Raw genomic sequence first — 26,186 nt, 5'->3', positions numbered from 1 at the left:
CACCAAGTGGTTGGGCAAGACGCTAACTGCCATGACAACACTGTACAAAAAGCTGCATTTCTGCAGGGATGTGGACACGAGGTTGTGCCTAGGGTCCTCGGCAGATCTGAATCCATTTCCCCCAGATCCCCTGATGCCAGTGCACAGATGACTTGCACCGAGGTGGAGCTGAGGACTCTCACAGCGCCTCAGCACTATTTGGTGACTCACAGGTGACTCCAAGGTGGTCTGCTGGTGTCACCTTGCAATTAAAGGGCCCCAAATGTGCCAATCCATCCCTGAGCCAGGGAAAACAAGCCAGACCCTCTGGGTCAGTGACCTGAACAAGCCAGTGGGCAATGATGCAAAGGTGAGTGTTGTTTGGGAAGACTGCACCGAAGCAAACAGGTCCACGTGGTGATGGCTCGCTTTCAGGCCTGAGTCAGCAGGCTCCTTCATTGCTCTCCAGGGCCGTTGCTTCTCCTCAGGAGAGTAATGAGTAAAGTCCTGGCAGGCAAGGCAAGGGCTGTGCAGTTCCCAGAGGAGACACTCTGGCCTTTCCCGACTGAGGACAACAGCTGAACTGCTGGGCTCCCTTTGCACGGTGTGCATCACCGAGGCCCGAGGGGAGCAGACGTCTGCTACCGAGTACCCTGAGCCACCCCAGCAACGGCCTCCGTATCCCCATCCCTGCACACAACGGGGTTTTGGTCCAGAGCGCAGGAGGGCCTTGTTTGACCATCACCTTCCAAACACTCTGGGGATCTGAGCCTCCTGCGTTCTCTGTCCCCCAGCAGAACAAGCATCCTGCAGGGGCTTGGCTGTGCTCTGAGCAACTCCATTGGTGACAGGCACTGGTGTTGTTCAGGGTCGGTGTCAGCCTGTCAAAGAGAGACCCTTCTGAGTGGCCTTCAGGCGTGCCCCACAGGCAAAGTCCTATGTAAGTGGGGCCGTGTTCCGCAGGAGGGTCAGGACGTGTACAGCACCTACTCATGGCCTGAATCCGCTGCAAGGCTTCACCAGCAACTGGAATGAGACCTCAAACGAGCATTGGTCTGGGGAAGAAACGTAATTGCTATCAACAAAATCACATCAGTGCTACCCAGGATGAAAAGGCAGCCACGCATTTCAGGCAAAGGAGGCATGTCTTTCATCTACCAGCAGAGGTGTGAGAAGCCCAGATTGCTGTTTCTCAACATGCTTCATGTTTGTGGCATTTTTCAAGCTCCCCTGGGGCTCTGGGCTGCAGTATAAAAGCTTGCCCAACTGCCAGCTCCTCTGTCATCTCCTCGTGCCTTCCTCTGCTCTGTGAAGTTGGTAAGTGTCACTTCATTTTGCCTCTTGTCTCCTTGGTTGGCAGGACAGATTTTGTGGAGAGGGCTGTATTCACACTTCAGCAATGCTCCTTTTGGACTCTTGGCATGATGACAAGCTTCCACAGGAGAGCTAGTCCCACCACAGATGTCTGTCTTCTTCCGTAGTGGCTGCTGTCTTCAGGAGCCCGGTTGTGTTCTACTCAGACATGTCCCCTCCTGAAAGAAGTGGGTGAGAGGAGCCTGACCTGACAAGACCCCTCAAGGGGTCTTGAGGGTGGGGCAGGGACAAGGAGACCCCTTTGTCTGAGTGAACAAATTGATGCTTGTACAAGGGCTGATGGATGATCAGGTAGTACAGAGCCTGATGTCAGGAAGAGGGAGCCTCTTGGTCCGCAGTAGACAATCTTTCCCTGACTAAGGCCACAGCACCAAGGCTACGCTCTACCCATCTGGAAAACCTGGCATCCATTTCCTCATAGCGGGAGGGGGCTTACTGAGGACTCTCTCTGGGGCACCTTCCCTACCAAATTTCCAGGGCTGAGCAGAAGGATTGTTGGGAAATATCCTCACAGCCTGCAGACTTCCCCTTGGTAATGGAGCCACCACAGGTAGCAGAGGGCCTCCATGGGGCAGGCATGCTTGGGCGTGGCAAGGCCAGCTGAGGTATAGCCTGTAGAAGGAGCCTGACTTGGACAGGGGCAGTTTCCTTAAGTTTGGATGGACCCTCTCGGATCACCCTTCAATTACAAGCAAATGCCCAATGCAGGCCCACCAAAATACCCAGAAATGCCCTCTCTGCAGACACTGGAGGTCCATCAACTGTTGGCTCATGCCACTGCTTCTGCCTTTGAGAACGTTTACCAAGTGGGAGCCTGCCTTTCAGGGGGGCGTTGCAAGTGACTCGGGCCAGGTTAGCCCGGGTGCCTGTGGATGAGACATCCCAGGCGGGTGAGAGAAGAGGTCTTCACATACGGCAGGGTGTGACCAGGCAGCGGGGAGGTTAAGGCGCCAGAGAGAGTGGTGCCTTGTGGGGTTCTGCCAAAAGCACAGCAGGGCACCACTGCGGGCCTGCCGGACGGACACAGGTTTCTTGATTCGGGCCCCACCACAAATCGCTATCCACTGAGCAGAGAGCCATTGTTTTTTTCTCAGAGGAGCCAAGCTGGGCGTCTGAAAGGTCCCGGCAGCTAATGCCCTCTGCTCCCTCCCGGTCTTGCAGGGTCGCCTCCCTCTGCGAGACATGTCGTGCTACAGCCCGTGCCTGCCAGCCACCTGCGGCCCAACCCCGCTTGCCAACAGCTGCAACGAGCCCTGCGTCATCCGGTGCGCCGACTCCAGCGTTGCGATCCAGCCCTCGCCAGTGGTGGTGACGCTGCCGGGCCCAATCCTCAGCTCCTTCCCTCAGAGCACAGCCGTGGGATCCAGCGCATCGGCTGCCGTGGGGAGCTCCCTCAGCGCTGCCAGTGTGCCCATCGCTTCTGGGGGCTCCCTGGGGCTGGGTGGCTTTGGGTGGTCCGGTCTGGGCCGCGGGCTCTGTGGGCCTCTGGGACGGGGCAATCTCTTCTGCTGAAGCCCGTGGTCGAGCACCAGGGGCCTGGAGGAAAGACCAGGAGCCAGCCCTGAGGGAGCGGCCTTCAGTCTCTTCCCAACGCAGTCTCTCTCTTTCCCCCTCTTCCTCTGCTTTATCTTACGCTCCCCATCAAACACCCCCACCTTCCTTCCGTGGCAATGGGTCTCGGGCATACGTGGCTGCCAGAGCCTTGAGGGGCAATGGCACAGGAAACATCCCTGGCGTGGAGATTTTCCTTCCCATGGCAGCACTTCTCTGACCTTTCCTCGGCCTCCAACATGCATTGCTTGAGCTCTCGCCTTTTCCGTTTTCCTTTGATTTTCTCATTAAAGACATTGGACATCACAGCTTTGCTAGAGAGATGTGTTTCATTCTCCCTTCTTCTCCAGTCCCAACCAGCTGACTGTCCAAGAGAGCTCCTCCCTTGCTACAGCTACGGATTTTTCCGTAGGTCCCGCGTTTCGGCCCTGACGTCCCATAGCAATGGAGACAAGGCCAGCTTGGCGGGAGGGAGAGCTCTTCTGGAAGGAGCCCCATTACGCATCAGCACTCCTCGAAAGCCACAACACGAAGCATGAAGGGAGCCTGAATAGCCACAGAATCATAGAATTGCCCTGATTGTTAGGGACCCCCAAAGATCACCTACTCCAACCTTTTGCAGGAAAGGGAGCCCAGATGAGATTTTCTAGTGCCCTGTCCAATTGCATCTTGAAAACCTCCTGGCACAAGGACTCTCAGACGTCCCTGGGGAGGTAGTTGTAGTGAATGATTGTTCTCACTGTAAAATATGTCTTCCTTGTATGAAGGCGAAACCTCTCCTGGTTGCTGCCTCTTCTCTCCCTGTAGCTCTTTGTTAAGAGGGAGTCTCCGTCGTCTTTGTAGCCGCCTTTAGGTACTGGAAAACTGTGATGCTTGCAGGGGAAGAGCATCCCAGGGCAGGACGAGACCCGGTATGACATGTTTTGTGGGAGGAAGCGGAGGTGGGAGAAGGGAGGGTTCAGGGTGGTCCTGGGTGGAAGAAGCATTTCGGAAATTAGAGAGGAGAAAGGATAACATGGCTGTCTCTCAAGAACTGGTTGCTGATCCGCATGTTTGCCTGGCCGTGCCCTGCTTCTGATCAGTGCAGCCTGTCCTGTCTTCTTCTTAAACTCTATTCCTGACTACTTTCCCCGGTGAGGGGCTCTCTGATCTGTGTGCACGTGTGCGTTTGGAAGTCTAGGGACCAGCAACTGGAGCCAGACCACAGGTGGCCGTGGTTGTGGTCTCGGTGGTGCCAGTCACTGGAGTAGAACCAGAGGTCATTGGCATTGCTTGTCTGGGGTGCTGGCCCCTGGACAGACCAGGGTGAGTGGAAATTATGTGCCAGCAAGTGAAGCGTGTGAGGATATGCAAGTCAGCATGTGACTGCTCTCAAGCATCAAGCCAGCTGAGTCAGCGAGTGGGTAAAGCGGCTTGTGAGCCACGTGTGGGTGTGTGTGCCCCTTGGAGTGAGGTCACAGAAGGCGTTGGGTACGGGAGGCACCAGAGGGTCCTGGCCACCCACAAGAGACACCGTAGGGCCATTACGTGTCTGCGTGCACACCTCTGGGGCCGAGAGAACCGGAGGAGCTGGCTGCCTGTACGACCAGCGTGTCAAGGTGTGCTGGTTTGTGGATAGAGGTCATTTTCGTCTTAGTAGCTGGTAGGGGCCTGCGTTTGGGATTTGTGCTGAAAATGGTTTTGACAATACAGAGCTGTTGTTGTCATTGCTGATCAGTGCTTATACAGAGTCCCAGGCCTCTCGCACCAGCCTGCCAGCAAGTAGGCTTGGGGGTTCACCAAAAGCTGGGAGGGGACAGAATCGGGACAGCTGACCCCAGGTGACCAAAGGGATATTCCATACCATATGACGTCATGCTCGGCATATGAACCTGCGGGAAGAAGAAGGAAGGGGGGGAATGTTTGGAGTTATGGCGTTTGTCTTCCCAAGTAACCGTGATGGAGCCCTGCTTTCCTGGACATACCAGCCTCTCGGTGGGAAGGAGCGAATGAATTCCTTCTTTTGCTCTGCTTGCATACGTGTCTTTTGCTTTAACTATTAATCTGTCTTTATCTCAAGCCGGGACTTTTACCCTTCCAAGCCTCTCACCCATCCCACTAGTGCGGGCAGTGAGTGAGCGGCTGTGTGGTGCTTAGTTGCCGTCTCAGGTTAAACCACATCACCAGGCCCACCGGAGCCAGGGACCAGCTACAGGGTGGACAGGGTGTCTCAGCCCAGATGCTGGAGTGATCCGCATTGTACAAGTGTGTAATTTTGTCCCACTCACAGTCTTCATGGTGATCAGCCAGAAGGGGGACCTGGACGAGGCTCTCGGTGTCCTTTGTTGAGCGCTGAGTGTTTCTGCCTGGGTTGATCGGTGTGGTTGGCCATGTGTTAGATGGGTCGTACACATGGATTTGTGCGTGTGTGTGCCTCCTGGGAAGCATGCTCAGCCTCGCTGATGGCTGGGCCAGGGGCCATGGAGCTGCGGCAGCCTGAGTCTGAACTCTGCTGGGCTCCTGTGTTCAGCAGCCACTGAACAGAAAGGGATCCTTCTGGGCTCTCCAAACCGCCAAGCTCCCCTGTCGATGAGCAAGAGTTCTGCTCTGCTTCTCTTCTCTGAGGCTGAGATGGATCCAGGTGAGATTACAGTGCCTATGAAGAAGCTGAGCTCTCCACAGCAGCCAGCCCCTTTCTCATCTCCCAGAGACTCTCCCTCTGGATTCAGACCCAGCTGGGCTGGCAATGGGGGCAGTGGTCCCCTTTACCTGCCTCCCAGGCCGTAGGGATATGTGGGGCTGGTGGGGGCATGGGTAGAGGGGTGGGGTCAGCAGCATTCTGAGCTCTGTGCCCCTTGGCCAAACCCCAGGCTCTTCTCCTCACATCTTGTTTGCATGCTGCCGTGTCCAGGCACGCTGCTCACAGGGGCTGATCTCCAGGAGCCACGAGGCATACTTGGAAGTGCAAAACTACTGGGAAGTGCACCCAGAGGAGAGCAGGGTGGGAAGAGCAAGGTGTCCACGATCGTGGAGAAGAGATATCCCAAGGAGATGTCCAGGGATTGGGAGAGGGAGGCAGGTGGCCAGAGAGGCAGAAGTGCAAGAGTGTGTAAGGGAGGGGTGGCTGTGTGGGCAGGAAGAGGCTCCGGCCACCTCTGTGTCTTTCATAACCATGCAGGATCATTCCTGTCCCCTGACCACTGCCAAGTTGCTCCTGACCATGCAGGACAGCACATCCCTTGGTGGCATGGCTGGCTGCTGGCTACTCCTGCCTCCACACAGGGTCTTCCCTGCTTTGTCACAAAGCCGGTCAAGGGCTTGGTGTGTCTGAAGTTTGGGGGGAGGCTGTGGGAGCCGGGGTTCTTCCCATACCTGATGGAAGGGCATGAAGAGGGAGGCAGACTCTCTTCTCAGCAGTATCAACTGGCAGCGCAAGAGGCAGTGGGCACAAATTGAAACACATGAAGTCCCAGCTCAAGGCAAGGGGGGGTCAAACAGCAGACCAGGTTGCCCGGAGAGGTTGTGGAGTCCCTGTCCTTGGAGATACTCAAAACCCAGTGGGACGATGTCCTAAGCAACCAGTTCAAGTTGACCCTGCTGGAGCACTTGGCTGCCGCTGCCACCGCTCCTGCTGCTGCTTGTCCTGCTCTTCCTGCTGCTCCTGCCGCTGCCGCTGCCACTGGTGCTGCCACTGCTCCTGCTCTTGCTGCGCCTGCTCTTGCTGCACCTGCTCTTGCTGCTCCTGTTCCTGCTCCTGCTCCAGCTCTAACCCATTCGTCGGTAGTGGATACCATGACAAACGTTAGAGGGGCCTTACCTCCAGCCAGGTGGAGGACAGGAACAATTGAGTTTATTGGCCCGTGTGGATTCGATGGCCTGGCACATCTGACCGCCAGCAGTATAAGGCTCTAGTGGGCACTGGTGCCCAATGCACCCTGATGCCATCCCATTTTAAAGGGGCATACCCACTGGTATGTCAGGAGGGGTCTCAAGAGCTGATTGTGTTGGAGGCAAAGGTGAGCCTAACTGCGAATGAGTGGCAAAAGCACCCCACTGTGACTGTCCCAGAAGCTACACGCGTTCTTGGTATAGATTATCTCAGAAGAGGGTATTTTAAGGACCAAAAAGGGTATCGGTGGGCTTTCGGTATAGCTGCCTTGGAGACAGAGGAAGTCAAACAGCTGTCTGCGTTGCCGAGTCTTTCAGAGGACCCCTCTGTTGTGGGATTGCTGAGGGTCAAAGAACATCGGGTGCCAATCGCTCCTACAACAGTGCGCCGACAACGGTATCGCACCAACCGAGACTCCATAACTCCTGTCCATAACCTAGAGAGCCAAGGAGTGATCAACAAGACTCGCTCCCCCTTTAACAGCCTCATATGGCCAGAGTGAAAGTCTAATGGAGAGTGGAGACTGACACTAGACTATTGTGGCCTGAATGAAGTCATGCCACCGCTGAGCGCTGCCATGCCAGATATGCTAGAGCTTCAATACAAACTAGAGTCGAAGGCAGCCAAGTGTAGGCCACGACTGGTATTGCTAAAGCGTTCTTCTCCATCCCTCTGTCAGCAGAGTGAAGGCCACAGCTTGCTTTCACCTGGAGGGGTGTCCAATGCACCTGCCAGTCAGCTGCCCCAGGGGCAGAATCACAGCTCCACCATTTGCCATGGACTGATCCAGCCTGCACTGGAAGAGGGTGAAGCCCCAAAATACCTGCAATGCCTTGATGACATCATTGCATGGGGTAGTACAGCAGAAGAAGTTTTTGAGAAAGGGGAGGAAATAGTCCAAACCCTTCTGAGAGCTGGTTTTGCCATAGAGCGGGGTAAGGCCAAGGGACCTGCACAGGAGATTCAGTTTTCAGGAATGAAATGGCAAGATGGACATTGTCAGATTCCGATGGAGGTGGCTGATAAAGTAGCGGTTATGTGCCCACCGACAGATAAAAAGGAAACGCAAGCTTTCTTAGGCGTAGTGGGTTTCTAGAGACTGCGTATTCCAAATCGCAGTCAGACCGTAAGGCCTCTCTATCACGTGACCCGGAAAAAGAATTATTTTAAATGGGATCCTGAGCAACAACAAGACTCAGAACAAATTAAAGGGGAAACAGTTCATGCAGTAGCCCTTGGGCCATTTTGAACAGGACAAGATGTCAAGAATGTGCTCTACGCCACAGCCGGGAAGAATGGCCTTACCTGGAGCCTCGGGCAGAGAGCACCAGGGCCCGATTCGAGTGGGGGTTGACCCCTGGGGATTTAGAGTTGGGGATATAGAGGATCTGAAGCCCGCTATCCTCCAACTGGAAAAGAGATATTGGCAGCATGCAAAGGGGTTCGAGCTGCTTCAGAAGTGGTTGGCACTGAAGCACAGCTCCTCCTGGCACCCCGACTGCCGGTGCTGGGCTGCTGAATGATGGTGAGATATTGCTGCTGGGGTGGAGAACTTGGTGGTGAAAGTACGTGGTGTGGGTGTTCACGTACCCAAGAGCCGGGCCACTGAAGAACAACAGAACGACCAACAGGTGGAACAAGCTGCTAAGATTAAGGTGGCTCAAGTGGATCTGGACTGGCAAAGCAAGGATGAAAAATTTATGGCTCACCAGGCCCATGACTCCTCAGGCCCTCAGGGAAGGGATGCAACGTATAGATGGGCTCGTGACCGAGGGAAATCTTAACCATGGACAGCACTGCACAGGTTTTCCATTCACGGTGTGAGACGTGTGCAGTCAAGCAAGCCAAACAGTTAAAACCCCTTTGGCATGGGGGATGATGGCTAAAATCTAAATACGGGTTGGCCTGGCAGATTGATTGTATCCCGCTCACACAAACTCAGCGTGGCAAAGGCTATGTGCTCGCAACGGTGGAAGCAGCCACCGGACGGTTGTAAACGTGTGCCGTGCCCCACACCGCTGCCCGGAACACTATTTTAGGCCTTGAGAAGCAAGTCTTGTGGTGGCATGGCACCCCAGAGAGAACTGCATCAGATAATGGGACTCATTTCCAAACTAATCTTCATAGACACTTAGCCCAAAGAGCATGGCATTGGGTGGGTGTATCACATCCCCTGTCCTGCACCAGCCTCTGGGAAAACTGAGCGGTGCAGTGGGTTGCTAAAAACTACAGAGAGCAATGGGGGGGTGGAATTTTCAAACACTGGTACATGCACTTAGCAAAATCCACCTGGTTAGTCAGTACTAGAGGATCTGCCAACCAGTCTGGCCCTGCTCAGTCAAACCTTCTTTGTACTGTAGATGGGGATAAAGCCCCTGCAGTGTGCATTAAAAACATGCCTGGGCAGACGGTCTGGGTTATTCCTGCTTCGGCTAAGGGTAAACCCGTGCGTGGGATTAGTTTTGCCCAAGGGTGCACATGGTGGCTAATGTGGAAGGACGGGGAAGTCCAATGTGTGCCTCAAGGGGATCGGGTTTTATGTGAAAACAGACGATGAACTGAACTGTACGATGTTAACTGTCGAATAACCCTGTTATTGCATAGCGTCATCGCTATGGTTGATACATATGATACTGATGGCATCACATTAATAAAAAAAAAAGAGATGAACTTTGATAGAGTCAGGCCTGATTTCAGCAACTGGTGCCCAGCGACATCCTCGAGATCGACCCACACGCAGACTGTGAGCATGGCCCGCGCCAGACACATCAGCTATGAGCTCCAACTCTCGCAGACTACACGCCACCCTCCTGCCACATGAATGAACTCAGTACACGTTTTGGAAGGATGGCCCATAGACTAAGAGAGCGATGTCTGTGTGTAGACATCTGAGACCAGGGAAAGGGATGCTGGTTACTTTAGGATGTACTGGGAACCTGAGCATAATGCAAGTGGTATGGAATAAGAGGTGGAGACTGTCCTGGTTTCAGCTGGGATAGAGTTAATTTTTCTTGAGCTTTGGGTGGAGCACAGCCAGAATGCTGGACCCGGATTGGTAAATGGAATATTCCATATCATGTGAAGCCTTGCTCAGTATGTAAAGGAGGGGCGGCCGGGAAGGAGGAGGGTTCTCTCGCTTTCGGGATTGCGACCATGGGAGCCGACAGGGCAAGAGGTTATGGGCGCCACGTGGACAGCAGGGAAAAGTGCAGAGAGTGAGACTGCAGCCAAGCTGAACCCAGCCGAGACGGGCCAGGTGTCAGTCAGTGGGTGGTGAGCAATTGCATTGTGCATTACCTGTTTGTATTTCCTAATATCAGTAGTAGTATTAGGAGTCTTTTTTTTTTTTTCTTTTTTTCCCCAACTATTAAACCTGCAAGTCTCCTTACTTTTACCCCTCCAGTTTCTCCTCCATCCCCTGGGCAGGGGAGGGTGAGTGAGTGTCTGCGTGGTGCCTGGCTGCCGGCTGTGTTTAGATGACGACGCTAGTTTCAGAAACTACTTCCAGGATGTTTTGCTCCATCATCGTCCCAGGGACTGAGGGGAGGCTGATGGTCCTGTGAGTTCCCCAGCGCTTGCTTCTTTCCTTTCCTGTTCCTCTCGCCTATGTGGAGACAGAAGAGGTTGAAGGTGTGTCCTGAGACACCTCAAAAGCTTGCTAGTTCCATTCAGTCAGCTCTCATCTCAAAACAGAGGCTTCCTTGGGGGGCACACATCGAGCTCCTCACACTCATCGACTTTGACCACTGTTGGGCTGACCGACGAGGATGGGATTCGAACCCACGCGTGCAGAGCACAATGGATTAGCAGTCCATCGCCTTGACCACTCGGCCACCTCGTCCGCATGCTGCTGCTGCTGCTGCCGCTGCCGCTGCCGCTGCCACCGCTCCTGATCTTGCTGCTCCTGCTGCTCTTGTTCCCGCTCCAGCTCCAGCTCCTGCCCCTGCTCCCGACGCTTACACCTTCTTACACTGTTTGCCATGGGAGAGAAGGAGCCAGCCTACAGCTTTTGCCTCTTGGGACGGGTCCACTCTCCCGAGAGCTGGGCTGAGCTCTGGGGACCTCTGGCCAATAGGTCCCAGCATTCACATCAGCAAACGTCTGGAGAGCAGAGCTCCACGCTTCTTCCTGGGAAGGAACACGGGACAGCGGCCCCAGCGTGGCTCAGTGCCCGCAAAGGAGTTGAGCCTGACTTGGAGGTTAATTTGTCACCAGCCACCTTCCCCTCACATTCTGGAAGCATACCACCAGCTCCTAAGGACAGGGGTCACTCACACTTGACTGCTGGACTTTGAACCAGGACAGAGCAGGTGCCTCAGGCTTGCCTGTGGCTTCTCCTGTGCTGTTCCCCCTGGTGCTCACCCAGGCTCTCATCACAGGCTGCTTCTCTCCCAGCACAGCTAACAGTCAGGAGCAATGAGGGAGCTGAGGGGCACTGTCCCCACTGCACACAACTCCCCTTTTCACCTGCCAGAGCTGTGGTGCTGCAGAAAGCGTAAACCGCTGCGCTGGTCCCCTGAGCCCAGACTTCTCTGTACCTTGAAGGTCAGACCCTGGGTTGAGGGAACTGGTGCAGAAGCCAGCCTCGCTGTCCCTGGTGGATAACAGGAAGGTGGGCATAGCATTGTGCACCACGGGATGGACACCGAAGGCAGGGCCCTGGGAACCTCTCTTTCTCCTCGACCTGCTTAATTCCTGTCCTTGATAAAGGGGAGCAGTGCACAGCCTTGGGGGCTGGCACCAGAGCCGCTTGCACCCTGGTCACTCTGCATGGTTTCTCCAGAACCATCCAACCCCCTGGGCCTGCAATAGTGGAGACATGTGAACAAGGAGGGACTGTCAGATTCAGGATTGCCTCCGGGTCAGGAGCCCATGGCAGCAGGGAAACGCAATGCTCTGGCGTGCTCCTTCCCCACAGCGCTGGCACTGCATGAGGGGGATGTGAAAAATTCCTGCGATTCGCTTTCTGGGTTCTTAACAAAGGCTTTTCTAACAAAGCAGCCAGGGCCACCACTGGCTCTCATTAATCCAGCAGTCTGTTGAGTCCCTGCTGTAACCTATACAGCACAGGGACATAGAACAGAAAATTTGGGCTCCCTTCATGCTTTGTGTTGTGGCTTTCGAGGAGTGCTGATGCGTAATGGGGCTCCTTCCAGAAGAGCTCTCCCTCCCGCCAAGCTGGCCTTGTCTCCATTGCTATGGGACGTCAGGGCCGAAACGCGGGACCTACGGAAAAATCCGTAGCTGTAGCAAGGGAGGAGCTCTCTTGGACAGTCAGCTGGTTGGGACTGGAGAAGAAGGGAGAATGAAACACATCTCTCTAGCAAAGCTGTGATGTCCAATGTCTTTAATGAGAAAATCAAAGGAAAACGGAAAAGGCGAGAGCTCAAGCAATGCATGTTGGAGGCCGAGGAAAGGTCAGAGAAGTGCTGCCATGGGAAGGAAAATCTCCACGCCAGGGATGTTTCCTGTGCCATTGCCCCTCAAGGCTCTGGCAGCCACGTATGCCCGAGACCCATTGCCACGGAAGGAAGGTGGGGGTGTTTGATGGGGAGCGTAAGATAAAGCAGAGGAAGAGGGGGAAAGAGAGAGACTGCGTTGGGAAGAGACTGAAGGCCGCTCCCTCAGGGCTGGCTCCTGGTCTTTCCTCCAGGCCCCTGGTGCTCGACCACGGGCTTCAGCAGAAGAGATTGCCCCGTCCCAGAGGCCCACAGAGCCCGCGGCCCAGACCGGACCACCCAAAGCCACCCAGCCCCAGGGAGCCCCCAGAAGCGATGGGCACACTGGCAGCGCTGAGGGAGCTCCCCACGGCAGCCGATGCGCTGGATCCCACGGCTGTGCTCTGGGGGAAGGAGCTGAGGATTGGGCCCGGCAGCGTCACCACCACTGGCGAGGGCTGGATCGCAACGCTGGAGTCGGTGCACCGGATGACGCAGGGCTCGTTGCAGCTGTTGGCAAGCGGGGTTGGGCCGCAGGTGGCTGGCAGGCACGGGCTGTAGCACGACATGTCTCGCAGAGGGAGGCGACCCTGCAAGACCGGGAGGGAGCAGAGGGCATTAGCTGCCGGGACCTTTCAGACGCCCAGCTTGGCTCCTCTGAGAACAAAGCAGCGGCTGGCCAGGGCCACATCTCCCTGGGAAGTTCCTTTCCATGTCAAGAGTGACCAAGGCCGGTCGCTGTGCCATGCATGGGGGACAAAGCACCTGGTGACCCGTTGGACGGTACCGGTCGTCCAGCCTCAGTCTTCAGCGGAGCCACTGCTATAAAAGAGCCCAGCTGACTCCCCCTCGGGAGGGAAGAAAGCTTTCCCTCTTCCCTCACCAGCTCTCCTCCCAGAAGAGGGAAGCACGGTGTATTTTCCAGCCTGGCCCACGCATCAGAAGGACCCCGCACAGAAGGGAAGCCGTCCCGTTGGCAGAAATCCTGCCAGCATGAAGAGAAGGAGTGAGTTCAGACTTACCAAGTTCACTGTGGAGAGCAGGGGAACAGACGTGGATGGAAGGGCTTGCAGTCGCCCGGGCTTTTTATATGGTGAGCCAGCGCCTCGGGAGACCTGGAACACACCTTCTTTGTGAAGCACGTTAACAAACAGCAATTTGAGGCTTGCAAAGCACAACCCACAGATGGGGAACTTGTCCCTTTGATCTGAAAGGCCTGGCCTGTGTTTCCCTATTGGGTGAGAGCACAGTGATGCATTAGCTGCTGGCTCCTCAAAGCACCAGTCATTTGAGGTCCCATGCCACTTCTCAGGCAGGGGTTTCAGTAGCTCCAGGCCCTGTGTGTGGGTTGTGCACATCCTTGCTGGGGAACGTGACTACCACTGTCAGACTGGGCTTCAGCAGTGGAGCACTCGTGACGAAGGCCACTCACGTGGGTCTCCTGTTGAAGGGCTGAGGCTGACCCTAAGAAACCCAAGGCCTTGCAGGGCCATGGGAGGGCTCAGCACTGAGCTAAGGCCTGGTGTGATGGTTTCTCCTTCTCAGAATTCTCATTCTCACAGTGGGTAGTCAGCCCCAAGGACGCAAGGTCACAGTGGCTGAGGAGGCTACTCACAGGCGTTTGACTGAGGGTGCTTTTTGCTTTCGGTCACCTTGCCAGCCCTGGAAAGGACAAGTGCTCTTGTGGCTGCAGTTCAAAGCAGAAGGCATGTTGTGGAGCAAGGATGGGCCTGTGCTGTCCGCTTCCTGCCCTCGGGTGTTACCACGTGCCTGCTGTGGCAGGTGGATGCATGTGCCCGCTGCTTCTGCCTCAGCTTTGCTCGGGCGCAGCAAATGCCAGGCTCCTCATGCGGTAGAGGAAAGCCTCCCCACCGTTCCCGTGTCTGGCAGTGGAAGCGGGATGGCAGGCCAAGGAGGAGAGCAACCCAGCGATGGCCCTCACTGCCAGCTGTAGCAGAGCTGTGCGGGCTCTGTCTCGCTCCTGTCTGGGGGCAAAGGAGGCTATGTGAGGAGCAGAGTGTCTGTCCTGGCGCACGCTCCTGTCTGCACGACCTCTCAGCTGCCACAAGGCAGAGCAGAGAGGCAGGAGCAGCAAGGTTGTTCTCAACTTCTCTGCTTACCCACCACGGCCTTTGGCATTTGCAGGTGCTCATCAGTAGTTTGAGCGCTCGTCCGTTAGTGCCCCGGCCGGGAAGAGAGCAGCCACAGGGCAGGTCGTCCCAGGCGGCGAGTTTCCCTCAGGCCTGGTCCCTGCTGGCATCTTCCCCTGCAGTGATTGCTGTGGGCAACCCGTGCCTCTTCTGCGGGGCTGGGCCACATCTCCGAGGGCCAACCTCAGGGCCTTGGGCCGCTGGAAGATATAGTCAACCTCTTCCCTGCCCTTCAGGTGAGGACACGCCGGGGACCGAGCGCCTCGCAAGTTCCTCGGAGAGCCTCAGAGACTTGCAGGAGGGAGCATCACTGGCTGCTTTGTCAGTGCACTTCCAGCTCCACATGGAACAGGCAGGGGTGGTTGCTGCCCACTCTGGTGCCATACTGACTCCGGGGACCTGTTTCTGCCTGTACAGAGTGGGCACATTTCCACTACGAGCTGCGGCACTGGGTCGCCCATCCCATTAGGATGGCACAACAGCCCCAGAGCATGGCCCTGCTGGAAGGGACGGCAGAAGCGAGTCAGAGCCATCAACACTTTGCAGGAGAAGACAACAGTCCCCCTTCTAAGACCCTTCCCTCAAACGGCACGGCCGCCCGGGTGAGAGCGTGGCCCATCTACCCAAGCAGCACAGGCAGGCAGAGCCTTTTTCCAGGCAGCTCTCAGGGCCGGCAACACGTGCCTGGCCTTTGAGCTCCCGCCACACCTCTCCAGGCAGGCACAGTCTCCTCTGTGTCTCGTAGGGTAGCAGGGAGCACCACCATCTGCTGCCACTCAGTGGCTGCAGCCTCAGTCTGGTGGTCTGTCACACCGGTCCATAAAGAAGCAGGCTCCCCAGGCCACGCACACTTCGGGGCGGCAACTTTCCTCGGTTTGGTCCATGCTCCAGAGATGTCTGGGAGTGGAAACGTCAGGGCATGTCCGTGCTGTCCTTCCCTTGGCTGCCATTTCACCAAGGAAGATTTCACACAGGATTTCAAGGAGTCACCAAGTGGTTGGGCAAGACGCTAACTGCCATGACAACACTGTACAAAAAGCTGCATTTCTGCAGGGATGTGGACACGAGGTTGTGCCTAGGGTCCTCGGCAGATCTGAATCCATTTCCCCCAGATCCCCTGATGCCAGTGCACAGATGACTTGCACCGAGGTGGAGCTGAGGACTCTCACAGCGCCTCAGCACTATTTGGTGACTCACAGGTGACTCCAAGGTGGTCTGCTGGTGTCACCTTGCAATTAAAGGGCCCCAAATGTGCCAATCCATCCCTGAGCCAGGGAAAACAAGCCAGACCCTCTGGGTCAGTGACCTGAACAAGCCGGTGGGCAATGATGCAAAGGTGAGTGTTGTTTGGGAAGACTGCACCGAAGCAAACAGGTCCACGTGGTGATGGCTCGCTTTCAGGCCTGAGTCAGCAGGCTCCTTCATTGCTCTCCAGGGCCGTTGCTTCTCCTCAGGAGAGTAATGAGTAAAGTCCTGGCAGGCAAGGCAAGGGCTGTGCAGTTCCCAGAGGAGACACTCTGGCCTTTCCCGACTGAGGACAACAGCTGAACTGCTGGGCTCCCTTTGCACGGTGTGCATCACCGAGGCCCGAGGGGAGCAGACGTCTGCTACCGAGTACCCTGAGCCACCCCAGCAACGGCCTCCGTATCCCCATCCCTGCACACAACGGGGTTTTGGTCCAGAGCGCAGGAGGGCCTTGTTTGACCATCACCTTCCAAACACTCTGGGGATCTGAGCCTCCTGCGTTCTCTGTCCCCCAGCAGAACAAGCATCCTGCAGGGGCTTGGCTGTGCTCTGAGCAACTCCATTGGTGACAGGCACTGGTGTTGTTCAGGGTCGGTGTCAGCCTGTCAAAGAGAGACCCTTCTGAGTGGCCTTCAGGCGTGCCCCACAGGCAAAGTCCTATGTAAGTGGGGCCGTGTTCCGCAGGAGGGTCAGGACGTGTACAGCACCTACTCATGGCCTGAATCCGCTGCAAGGCTTCACCAGCAACTGGAATGAGACCTCAAACGAGCATTGGTCTGGGGAAGAAACGTAATTGCTATCAACAAAATCACGTCAGTGCTACCCAGGATGAAAAGGCAGCCACGCATTTCAGGCAAAGGAGGCATGTCTTTCATCTACCAGCAGAGGTGTGAGAAGCCCAGATTGCTGTTTCTCAACATGCTTCATGTTTGTGGCATTTTTCAAGCTCCCCTGGGGCTCTGGGCTGCAGTATAAAAGCTTGCCCAACTGCCAGCTCCTCTGTCATCTCCTCGTGCCTTCCTCTGCTCTGTGAAGTTGGTAAGTGTCACTTCATTTTGCCTCTTGTCTCCTTGGTTGGCAGGACAGATTTTGTGGAGAGGGCTGTATTCACACTTCAGCAATGCTCCTTTTGGACTCTTGGCATGATGACAAGCTTCCACAGGAGAGCTAGTCCCACCACAGATGTCTGTCTTCTTCCGTAGTGGCTGCTGTCTTCAGGAGCCCGGTTGTGTTCTACTCAGACATGTCCCCTCCTGAAAGAAGTGGGTGAGAGGAGCCTGACCTGACAAGACCCCTCAAGGGGTCTTGAGGGTGGGGCAGGGACAAGGAGACCCCTTTGTCTGAGTGAACAAATTGATGCTTGTACAAGGGCTGATGGATGATCAGGTAGTACAGAGCCTGATGTCAGGAAGAGGGAGCCTCTTGGTCTGCAGTAGACAATCTTTCCCTGACTAAGGCCACAGCACCAAGGCTACGCTCTACCCATCTGGAAAACCTGGCATCCATTTCCTCATAGCGGGAGGGGGCTTACTGAGGACTCTCTCTGGGGCACCTTCCCTACCAAATTTCCAGGGCTGAGCAGAAGGATTGTTGGGAAATATCCTCACAGCCTGCAGACTTCCCCTTGGTAATGGAGCCACCACAGGTAGCAGAGGGCCTCCATGGGGCAGGCATGCTTGGGCGTGGCAAGGCCAGCTGAGGTATAGCCTGTAGAAGGAGCCTGACTTGGACAGGGGCAGTTTCCTTAAGTTTGGATGGACCCTCTCGGATCACCCTTCAATTACAAGCAAATGCCCAATGCAGGCCCACCAAAATACCCAGAAATGCCCTCTCTGCAGACACTGGAGGTCCATCAACTGTTGGCTCATGCCACTGCTTCTGCCTTTGAGAACGTTTACCAAGTGGGAGCCTGCCTTTCAGGGGGGCGTTGCAAGTGACTCGGGCCAGGTTAGCCCGGGTGCCTGTGGATGAGACATCCCAGGCGGGTGAGAGAAGAGGTCTTCACATACGGCAGGGTGTGACCAGGCAGTGGGGAGGTTAAGGCGCCAGAGAGAGTGGTGCCTTGTGGGGTTCTGCCAAAAGCACAGCAGGGCACCACTGCGGGCCTGCCGGACGGACACAGGTTTCTTGATTCGGGCCCCACCACAAATCGCTATCCACTGAGCAGAGAGCCATTGTTTTTTTCTCAGAGGAGCCAAGCTGGGCGTCTGAAAGGTCCCGGCAGCTAATGCCCTCTGCTCCCTCCCGGTCTTGCAGGGTCGCCTCCCTCTGCGAGACATGTCGTGCTACAGCCCGTGCCTGCCAGCCACCTGCGGCCCAACCCCGCTTGCCAACAGCTGCAACGAGCCCTGCGTCATCCGGTGCGCCGACTCCAGCGTTGCGATCCAGCCCTCGCCAGTGGTGGTGACGCTGCCGGGCCCAATCCTCAGCTCCTTCCCTCAGAGCACAGCCGTGGGATCCAGCGCATCGGCTGCCGTGGGGAGCTCCCTCAGCGCTGCCAGTGTGCCCATCGCTTCTGGGGGCTCCCTGGGGCTGGGTGGCTTTGGGTGGTCCGGTCTGGGCCGCGGGCTCTGTGGGCCTCTGGGACGGGGCAATCTCTTATGCTGAAGCCCGTGGTCGAGCACCAGGGGCCTGGAGGAAAGACCAGGAGCCAGCCCTGAGGGAGCGGCCTTCAGTCTCTTCCCAACGCAGTCTCTCTCTTTCCCCCTCTTCCTCTGCTTTATCTTACGCTCCCCATCAAACACCCCCACCTTCCTTCCGTGGCAATGGGTCTCGGGCATACGTGGCTGCCAGAGCCTTGAGGGGCAATGGCACAGGAAACATCCCTGGCGTGGAGATTTTCCTTCCCATGGCAGCACTTCTCTGACCTTTCCTCGGCCTCCAACATGCATTGCTTGAGCTCTCGCCTTTTCCGTTTTCCTTTGATTTTCTCATTAAAGACATTGGACATCACAGCTTTGCTAGAGAGATGTGTTTCATTGTCCCTTCTTCTCCAGTCCCAACCAGCTGACTGTCCAAGAGAGCTCCTCCCTTGCTACAGCTACGGATTTTTCCGTAGGTCCCGCGTTTCGGCCCTGACGTCCCATAGCAATGGAGACAAGGCCAGCTTGGCGGGAGGGAGAGCTCTTCTGGAAGGAGCCCCATTACGCATCAGCACTCCTCGAAAGCCACAACACGAAGCATGAAGGGAGCCTGAATAGCCACAGAATCATAGAATTGCCCTGATTGTTAGGGACCCCCAAAGATCACCTACTCCAACCTTTTGCAGGAAAGGGAGCCCAGATGAGATTTTCTAGTGCCCTGTCCAATTGCATCTTGAAAACCTCCTGGCACAAGGACTCTCAGACGTCCCTGGGGAGGTAGTTGTAGTGAATGATTGTTTTCACTGTAAAATATGTCTTCCTTGTATGAAGGCGAAACCTCTCCTGGTTGCTGCCTCTTCTCTCCCTGTAGCTCTTTGTTAAGAGGGAGTCTCCGTCGTCTTTGTAGCCGCCTTTAGGTACTGGAAAACTGTGATGCTTGCAGGGGAAGAGCATCCCAGGGCAGGACGAGACCCGGTATGACATGTTTTGTGGGAGGAAGCGGAGGTGGAAGAAGGGAGGGTTCAGGGTGGTCCTGGGTGGAAGAAGCATTTTGGAAATTAGAGAGGAGAAAGGATAACATGGCTGTCTCTCAAGAACTGGTTGCTGATCCGCATGTTTGCCTGGCCGTGCCCTGCTTCTGATCAGTGCAGCCTGTCCTGTCTTCTTCTTAAACTCTATTCCTGACTACTTTCCCCGGTGAGGGGCTCTCTGATCTGTGTGCACGTGTGCATTTGGAAGTCTAGGGACCAGCAACTGGAGCCAGACCACAGGTGGCCGTGGTTGTGGTCTCGGTGGTGCCAGTCACTGGAGTAGAACCAGAGGTCATTGGCATTGCTTGTCTGGGGTGCTGGCCCCTGGACAGACCAGGGTGAGTGGAAATTATGTGCCAGCAAGTGAAGCGTGTGAGGATATGCAAGTCAGCATGTGACTGCTCTCAAGCATCAAGCCAGCTGAGTCAGCGAGTGGGTAAAGCGGCTTGTGAGCCACGTGTGGGTGTGTGTGCCCCTTGGAGTGAGGTCACAGAAGGCGTTGGGTACGGGAGGCACCAGAGGGTCCTGGCCACCCACAAGAGACACCGTAGGGCCATTACGTGTCTGCGTGCACACCTCTGGGGCCGAGAGAACCGGAGGAGCTGGCTGCCTGTACGACCAGCGTGTCAAGGTGTGCTGGTTTGTGGATAGAGGTCATTTTCGTCTTAGTAGCTGGTAGGGGCCTGCGTTTGGGATTTGTGCTGAAAATGGTTTTGACAATACAGAGCTGTTGTTGTCATTGCTGATCAGTGCTTATACAGAGTCCCAGGCCTCTCGCACCAGCCTGCCAGCAAGTAGGCTTGGGGGTTCACCAAAAGCTGGGAGGGGACAGAATCGGGACAGCTGACCCCAGGTGACCAAAGGGATATTCCATACCATATGACGTCATGCTCGGCATATGAACCTGCGGGAAGAAGAAGGAAGGGGGGGAATGTTTGGAGTTATGGCGTTTGTCTTCCCAAGTAACCGTGATGGAGCCCTGCTTTCCTGGACATACCAGCCTCTCGGTGGGAAGGAGCGAATGAATTCCTTCTTTTGCTCTGCTTGCATACGTGTCTTTTGCTTTAACTATTAATCTGTCTTTATCTCAAGCCGGGACTTTTACCCTTCCAAGCCTCTCACCCATCCCACTAGTGCGGGCAGTGAGTGAGCGGCTGTGTGGTGCTTAGTTGCCGTCTCAGGTTAAACCACATCACCAGGCCCACCGGAGCCAGGGACCAGCTACAGGGTGGACAGGGTGTCTCAGCCCAGATGCTGGAGTGATCCGCATTGTACAAGTGTGTAATTTTGTCCCACTCACAGTCTTCATGGTGATCAGCCAGAAGGGGGACCTGGACGAGGCTCTCGGTGTCCTTTGTTGAGCGCTGAGTGTTTCTGCCTGGGTTGATCGGTGTGGTTGGCCATGTGTTAGATGGGTCGTACACATGGATTTGTGCGTGTGTGTGCCTCCTGGGAAGCATGCTCAGCCTCGCTGATGGCTGGGCCAGGGGCCATGGAGCTGCGGCAGCCTGAGTCTGAACTCTGCTGGGTTCCTGTGTTCAGCAGCCACTGAACAGAAAGGGATCCTTCTGGGCTCTCCAAACCGCCAAGCTCCCCTGTCGATGAGCAAGAGTTCTGCTCTGCTTCTCTTCTCTGAGGCTGAGATGGATCCAGGTGAGATTACGGTGCCTATGAAGAAGCTGAGCTCTCCACAGCAGCCAGCCCCTTTCTCATCTCCCAGAGACTCTCCCTCTGGATTCAGACCCAGCTGGGCTGGCAATGGGGGCAGTGGTCCCCTTTACCTGCCTCCCAGGCCGTAGGGATATGTGGGGCTGGTGGGGGCATGGGTAGAGGGGTGGGGTCAGCAGCATTCTGAGCTCTGTGCCCCTTGGCCAAACCCCAGGCTCTTCTCCTCACATCTTGTTTGCATGCTGCCGTGTCCAGGCACGCTGCTCACAGGGGCTGATCTCCAGGAGCCACGAGGCATACTTGGAAGTGCAAAACTACTGGGAAGTGCACCCAGAGGAGAGCAGGGTGGGAAGAGCAAGGTGTCCACGATCGTGGAGAAGAGATATCCCAAGGAGATGTCCAGGGATTGGGAGAGGGAGGCAGGTGGCCAGAGAGGCAGAAGTGCAAGAGTGTGTAAGGGAGGGGTGGCTGTGTGGGCAGGAAGAGGCTCCGGCCACCTCTGTGTCTTTCATAACCATGCAGGATCATTCCTGTCCCCTGACCACTGCCAAGTTGCTCCTGACCATGCAGGACAGCACATCCCTTGGTGGCATGGCTGGCTGCTGGCTACTCCTGCCTCCACACAGGGTCTTCCCTGCTTTGTCACAAAGCCGGTCAAGGGCTTGGTGTGTCTGAAGTTTGGGGGGAGGCTGTGGGAGCTGGGGTTCTTCCCATACCTGATGGAAGGGCATGAAGAGGGAGGCAGACTCTCTTCTCAGCAGTATCAACTGGCAGCGCAAGAGGCAGTGGGCACAAATTGAAACACATGAAGTCCCAGCTCAAGGCAAGGGGGGTCAAACAGCAGACCAGGTTGCCCGGAGAGGTTGTGGAGTCCCTGTCCTTGGAGATACTCAAAACCCAGTGGGACGATGTCCTAAGCAACCAGTTCAAGTTGACCCTGCTGGAGCACTTGGCTGCCGCTGCCACCGCTCCTGCTGCTGCTTGTCCTGCTCTTCCTGCTGCTCCTGCCGCTGCCGCTGCCACTGGTGCTGCCACTGCTCCTGCTCTTGCTGCGCCTGCTCTTGCTGCACCTGCTCTTGCTGCTCCTGTTCCTGCTCCTGCTCCAGCTCTAACCCATTCGTCGGTAGTGTATACCATGACAAACGTTAGAGGGGCCTTACCTCCAGCCAGGTGGAGGACAGGAACAATTGAGTTTATTGGCCCGTGTGGATTCGATGGCCTGGCACATCTGACCGCCAGCAGTATAAGGCTCTAGTGGGCACTGGTGCCCAATGCACCCTGATGCCATCCCATTTTAAAGGGGCATACCCACTGGTATGTCAGGAGGGGTCTCAAGAGCTGATTGTGTTGGAGGCAAAGGTGAGCCTAACTGCGAATGAGTGGCAAAAGCACCCCACTGTGACTGTCCCAGAAGCTACACGCGTTCTTGGTATAGATTATCTCAGAAGAGGGTATTTTAAGGACCAAAAAGGGTATCGGTGGGCTTTCGGTATAGCTGCCTTGGAGACAGAGGAAGTCAAACAGCTGTCTGCGTTGCCGAGTCTTTCAGAGGACCCCTCTGTTGTGGGATTGCTGAGGGTCAAAGAACATCGGGTGCCAATCGCTCCTACAACAGTGCGCCGACAACGGTATCGCACCAACCGAGACTCCATAACTCCTGTCCATAACCTAGAGAGCCAAGGAGTGATCAACAAGACTCGCTCCCCCTTTAACAGCCTCATATGGCCAGAGTGAAAGTCTAATGGAGAGTGGAGACTGACACTAGACTATTGTGGCCTGAATGAAGTCATGCCACCGCTGAGCGCTGCCATGCCAGATATGCTAGAGCTTCAATACAAACTAGAGTCGAAGGCAGCCAAGTGTAGGCCACGACTGGTATTGCTAAAGCGTTCTTCTCCATCCCTCTGTCAGCAGAGTGAAGGCCACAGCTTGCTTTCACCTGGAGGGGTGTCCAATGCACCTGCCAGTCAGCTGCCCCAGGGGCAGAATCACAGCTCCACCATTTGCCATGGACTGATCCAGCCTGCACTGGAAGAGGGTGAAGCCCCAAAATACCTGCAATGCCTTGATGACATCATTGCATGGGGTAGTACAGCAGAAGAAGTTTTTGAGAAAGGGGAGGAAATAGTCCAAACCCTTCTGAGAGCTGGTTTTGCCATAGAGCGGGGTAAGGCCAAGGGACCTGCACAGGAGATTCAGTTTTCAGGAATGAAATGGCAAGATGGACATTGTCAGATTCCGATGGAGGTGGCTGATAAAGTAGCGGTTATGTGCCCACCGACAGATAAAAAGGAAACGCAAGCTTTCTTAGGCGTAGTGGGTTTCTAGAGACTGCGTATTCCAAATCGCAGTCAGACCGTAAGGCCTCTCTATCACGTGACCCGGAAAAAGAATTATTTTAAATGGGATCCTGAGCAACAACAAGACTCAGAACAAATTAAAGGGGAAACAGTTCATGCAGTAGCCCTTGGGCCATTTTGAACAGGACAAGATGTCAAGAATGTGCTCTACGCCACAGCCGGGAAGAATGGCCTTACCTGGAGCCTCGGGCAGAGAGCACCAGGGCCCGATTCGAGTGGGGGTTGACCCCTGGGGATTTAGAGTTGGGGATATAGAGGATCTGAAGCCCGCTATCCTCCAACTGGAAAAGAGATATTGGCAGCATGCAAAGGGGTTCGAGCTGCTTCAGAAGTGGTTGGCACTGAAGCACAGCTCCTCCTGGCACCCCGACTGCCGGTGCTGGGCTGCTGAATGATGGTGAGATATTGCTGCTGGGGTGGAGAACTTGGTGGTGAAAGTACGTGGTGTGGGTGTTCACGTACCCAAGAGCCGGGCCACTGAAGAACAACAGAACGACCAACAGGTGGAACAAGCTGCTAAGATTAAGGTGGCTCAAGTGGATCTGGACTGGCAAAGCAAGGATGAAAAATTTATGGCTCACCAGGCCCATGACTCCTCAGGCCCTCAGGGAAGGGATGCAACGTATAGATGGGCTCGTGACCGAGGGAAATCTTAACCATGGACAGCACTGCACAGGTTTTCCATTCACGGTGTGAGACGTGTGCAGTCAAGCAAGCCAAACAGTTAAAACCCCTTTGGCATGGGGGATGATGGCTAAAATCTAAATACGGGTTGGCCTGGCAGATTGATTGTATCCCGCTCACACAAACTCAGCGTGGCAAAGGCTATGTGCTCGCAACGGTGGAAGCAGCCACCGGACGGTTGTAAACGTGTGCCGTGCCCCACACCGCTGCCCGGAACACTATTTTAGGCCTTGAGAAGCAAGTCTTGTGGTGGCATGGCACCCCAGAGAGAACTGCATCAGATAATGGGACTCATTTCCAAACTAATCTTCATAGACACTTAGCCCAAAGAGCATGGCATTGGGTGGGTGTATCACATCCCCTGTCCTGCACCAGCCTCTGGGAAAACTGAGCGGTGCAGTGGGTTGCTAAAAACTACAGAGAGCAATGGGGGGGTGGAATTTTCAAACACTGGTACATGCACTTAGCAAAATCCACCTGGTTAGTCAGTACTAGAGGATCTGCCAACCAGTCTGGCCCTGCTCAGTCAAACCTTCTTTGTACTGTAGATGGGGATAAAGCCCCTGCAGTGTGCATTAAAAACATGCCTGGGCAGACGGTCTGGGTTATTCCTGCTTCGGCTAAGGGTAAACCCGTGCGTGGGATTAGTTTTGCCCAAGGGTGCACATGGTGGCTAATGTGGAAGGACGGGGAAGTCCAATGTGTGCCTCAAGGGGATCGGGTTTTATGTGAAAACAGACGATGAACTGAACTGTACGATGTTAACTGTCGAATAACCCTGTTATTGCATAGCGTCATCGCTATGGTTGATACATATGATACTGATGGCATCACATTAATAAAAAAAAAAGAGATGAACTTTGATAGAGTCAGGCCTGATTTCAGCAACTGGTGCCCAGCGACATCCTCGAGATCGACCCACACGCAGACTGTGAGCATGGCCCGCGCCAGACACATCAGCTATGAGCTCCAACTCTCGCAGACTACACGCCACCCTCCTGCCACATGAATGAACTCAGTACACGTTTTGGAAGGATGGCCCATAGACTAAGAGAGCGATGTCTGTGTGTAGACATCTGAGACCAGGGAAAGGGATGCTGGTTACTTTAGGATGTACTGGGAACCTGAGCATAATGCAAGTGGTATGGAATAAGAGGTGGAGACTGTCCTGGTTTCAGCTGGGATAGAGTTAATTTTTCTTGAGCTTTGGGTGGAGCACAGCCAGAATGCTGGACCCGGATTGGTAAATGGAATATTCCATATCATGTGAAGCCTTGCTCAGTATGTAAAGGAGGGGCGGCCGGGAAGGAGGAGGGTTCTCTCGCTTTCGGGATTGCGACCATGGGAGCCGACAGGGCAAGAGGTTATGGGCGCCACGTGGACAGCGGGGAAAAGTGCAGAGAGTGAGACTGCAGCCAAGCTGAACCCAGCCGAGACGGGCCAGGTGTCAGTCAGTGGGTGGTGAGCAATTGCATTGTGCATTACCTGTTTGTATTTCCTAATATCAGTAGTAGTATTAGGAGTCTTTTTTTTTTTTTTCTTTTTTTCCCCAACTATTAAACCTGCAAGTCTCCTTACTTTTACCCCTCCAGTTTCTCCTCCATCCCCTGGGCAGGGGAGGGTGAGTGAGTGTCTGCGTGGTGCCTGGCTGCCGGCTGTGTTTAGATGACGACGCTAGTTTCAGAAACTACTTCCAGGATGTTTTGCTCCATCATCGTCCCAGGGACTGAGGGGAGGCTGATGGTCCTGTGAGTTCCCCGGCGCTTGCTTCTTTCCTTTCCTGTTCCTCTCGCCTATGTGGAGACAGAAGAGGTTGAAGGTGTGTCCTGAGACACCTCAAAAGCTTGCTAGTTCCATTCAGTCAGCTCTCATCTCAAAACAGAGGCTTCCTTGGGGGGCACACATCGAGCTCCTCACACTCATCGACTTTGACCACTGTTGGGCTGACCGACGAGGATGGGATTCGAACCCACGCGTGCAGAGCACAATGGATTAGCAGTCCATCGCCTTGACCACTCGGCCACCTCGTCCGCATGCTGCTGCTGCTGCTGCCGCTGCCGCTGCCGCTGCCACCGCTCCTGATCTTGCTGCTCCTGCTGCTCTTGTTCCCGCTCCAGCTCCAGCTCCTGCCCCTGCTCCCGACGCTTACACCTTCTTACACTGTTTGCCATGGGAGAGAAGGAGCCAGCCTACAGCTTTTGCCTCTTGGGACGGGTCCACTCTCCCGAGAGCTGGGCTGAGCTCTGGGGACCTCTG

At 55.3% G+C, this 26,186-nt stretch overlaps 2 protein-coding genes and 2 non-coding genes across 4 annotated transcripts; 2 read left to right on the top strand and 2 right to left on the bottom strand.

Moving 5' to 3' along the window:
- The first annotated feature begins 262 nt into the window (after positions 1-262).
- On the top strand, positions 263-2,865 carry LOC141968016 (beta-keratin-related protein-like). The gene is made up of 2 exons (XM_074922351.1): positions 263-349; positions 2,515-2,865. Exons 1-2 carry the CDS (start codon positions 263-265, stop codon positions 2,863-2,865), a joined length of 438 nt encoding a protein of 145 aa, XP_074778452.1.
- A 7,666-nt stretch (positions 2,866-10,531) lies between these two features.
- On the bottom strand, positions 10,532-10,613 carry TRNAS-GCU (transfer RNA serine (anticodon GCU)). Its single transcript has one exon. It is a non-coding gene; the product is annotated as a tRNA-Ser (tRNA).
- A 4,996-nt stretch (positions 10,614-15,609) lies between these two features.
- On the top strand, positions 15,610-18,212 carry LOC141968015 (beta-keratin-related protein-like). Its single transcript, XM_074922350.1, has 2 exons — positions 15,610-15,696; positions 17,862-18,212. The coding sequence occupies exons 1-2, from the start codon at positions 15,610-15,612 to the stop codon at positions 18,210-18,212; spliced, it is 438 nt and encodes a 145-aa protein (XP_074778451.1).
- Positions 18,213-25,878: 7,666 nt separating this feature from the next.
- TRNAS-GCU (transfer RNA serine (anticodon GCU)) lies at positions 25,879-25,960 on the bottom strand. The gene has a single exon. It is a non-coding gene; the product is annotated as a tRNA-Ser (tRNA).
- Between the last annotated feature and the right edge of the window lie 226 nt (positions 25,961-26,186).

This window comes from Athene noctua, chromosome 18 (assembly GCF_965140245.1).
Source record: "Athene noctua chromosome 18, bAthNoc1.hap1.1, whole genome shotgun sequence".
In the NCBI taxonomy this organism is placed as follows: domain Eukaryota; kingdom Metazoa; phylum Chordata; class Aves; order Strigiformes; family Strigidae; genus Athene; species Athene noctua.
Note: the sequence above shows the minus strand (reverse complement) of the source record. Positions and strands in the feature narration are given on the sequence as shown.